This window comes from Mus pahari, unplaced genomic scaffold (genome assembly GCF_900095145.1).
Source record: "Mus pahari unplaced genomic scaffold, PAHARI_EIJ_v1.1 scaffold_10485_1, whole genome shotgun sequence".
NCBI lineage: Eukaryota > Metazoa > Chordata > Mammalia > Rodentia > Muridae > Mus > Mus pahari.
The window spans coordinates 12510-14869 of NW_018392775.1; the positions used below are offsets into that span (position 1 = coordinate 12510).

Sequence of the window (2360 nt, forward strand, 5' to 3'; positions counted from 1 at the left end):
GCTCCTCAGAGAGGAGGGGACACAAACACACACACACACACACACACACACACACACACACACACACACACACACACATACACACCACACACCACCCTTCTGCAGATTAATCCTCTAGTCAAAAGCAACAGTCAAGCAAGCTGGGCTCTCTATTTTAGTAAATACAGTTAGTGGATGATGGCTTCTAGAGAAATTGTCCACGTCCTTATAGAATTCATGATTGAATAATAGGGTGGGAAAAGGCAACAAGGTTGCAGATGCCTGTTAAATGTCTCAGGGAAATGGAGTTACTATTACAGATCATGGTAAGTGAAAAGTGCTTTCATTTACAGAGGGGACAGAAAATGAACCTTTTACTCAAAATCTTAACAGCAAAACAAAATAAACTGGGATTAGATCAGATGTTGTACCCAGAGACTCAAGGCCATACCTGAGGAGGCTGAATGCAGGGTGGAGTGGGGAGGGGATAAGGATGGGTGCTAGGGTAGTGGTGGGAGTGGGGGTGTGGGTGGAGTGTTTCCTGGAGGATAAACTCTAAAGTTTCATGTGTACACAGAAGAGAGGAAGTGAGGACACTTAGGAGAGCTGACTAGGCTGGTGAGAGGAGGCGATAATGGGAGGGGGCTCTGGGATGAAAGGTTCTGATGGTGCTAAGCCCAGTTATTGTCAGGTCACACAAAGTGCTTGGTGAACCTAAGTGATGAAGACAGATTGGAGCCGGATGTGTTACAGGTCACTTCCTCTACCTCCTCTCTTCATGCCAGCTTGGGAGAGAAACGACACTGTGGTTTCCCCTTCCACAGGAGAAGGCCAGTTTTCTCAGAAGCTTCTGGGCAGCGATATGGCAACTATTAAGTCCTTTTTGTCTGTTACGAGGACTAAATTTGTGTTTGCCAGACAACATATTGAATGTGTGCTTGAAAGTCAACATACACATTGTCCCCATTGGTTCTCTTTCATGTCTGATTGTATCAACAAGATGCCCTGTGCACCCCCTAGTGCTCAGAATGTGACTTGTAGACACTTTGAAGTTTGCTTTTTCTTCCTTTAGTTCACAAGTGAAATGTTGTCATCTTTGTTGCTTGTACAGGCTCATTTCATGGGTCAAATGCTTCAATTTTGTTGTTAGGNACGTTTAGACCTCAGTACAGCTCCATCATTGTGAATGCAAAACAATTCGAGATCACCAGATTGAGAGTAGATAAAGAAGGGCCAGATAGTAACTGAAGGCTAACAGGAGACCTGTANGACAGGGCAGGAGGAAAACAGTCTGCTTTACCTCATGGAGTATTTATTTGCTTGTTGTTATTTTGTGTGTATTTGTGTTTTGCCTGCATGTAAGTGTCCCAAGCACATGCAGTGTCCAAGGAGGCCAGAAGGGGGCACTGCCGTGTGGGTTCTAGAACTGAGTTCTGGNTCCTTGCAAGAGCTGCAAGACTCTCTCCAGCCCTCATGGAGTAATTCTTGAATGTCAGAGGGTGTAGTGGTCACCTAAAGCGCTCATTTCAGATCCAAGTTTCAGGCAAGTGAGATGGATTAGCTGGGGAAGGTGCTTGCTGCCAGGCTTCATGAATTGAGCTCTCTCTCCATGCCCCTCAGGTTGGAAGGAGATAAAGGACTTCCAAAGATGTCCCCTCGCCTCCATATGTGCTCCAAGGCACACACGCAAGTACACACAATAAATAAACAAACATAATACAATGCAGGTTTCAGGGCCCCGTGAAAGGATCTGACTCATAGTACACATAGGCTGATGTGGTTGACAGGGGTCCCTAGTGTTTGGCTTGGGAGTCCTTGAGTGGGGTGTGGGAAGAACTCTAGCAGGTGTAAGCTCACCTCACCTAACTTGAGTTTCTTTTCCATTCAGTCATTCTCCATTCTGCTAATGCTAAGAAGAAGACCTTTTCAGACCCACCTAATTATGCTTCTGCTCCTGAACCCACTGAAAGATATCAGAATCTAATCATTGATACGGGTATGACATTGCTAAACAGGGATCTACCTGGTGATGGGTTTATCATAGGAAGTTTCTCATGAGAACAGAACTGCAAGGTGAAAAGCAAGGATGGATGGAGGACTTGAGTGGAGGGGAGGGATGCGAAAATGGGGGAGGATATAGGGGATGTAAGGACAAAGACTAATTCTTGTGGGGGCCGATTTATTATCTCTTTCTAGGCTTATGGATAAATGACATGTCTCCAATTGGTGAGTTTGTTTGGTGGGTTTGGGGTTGGAGATCTGGGTGATGCTACTGGGCTCAGGCCTAGCCCTGGCTCTGGTTCCTGGAGGATGGGAAAGTTCATGGAAAGTCTATGTGGTGAAGGCATAGACTGGGTGTGGGGCAGGAGGTGCGAGATGGT

The 2360-nt window shown here is 46.0% G+C and overlaps 1 protein-coding gene across 1 annotated transcript in view; it reads left to right on the forward strand.

Annotated features, from left to right (window-relative positions):
* Nucleotides 1–2360, forward strand: part of LOC110315165 (gasdermin-C-like) — an 11167-nt gene that overhangs the window by 4737 nt on the left and 4070 nt on the right. The window contains 2 exon segments of the mRNA XM_021189291.1: nt 1868–1975; nt 2176–2205. Coding sequence (XP_021044950.1) covers nt 1868–1975; nt 2176–2205 — 138 coding nt within the window.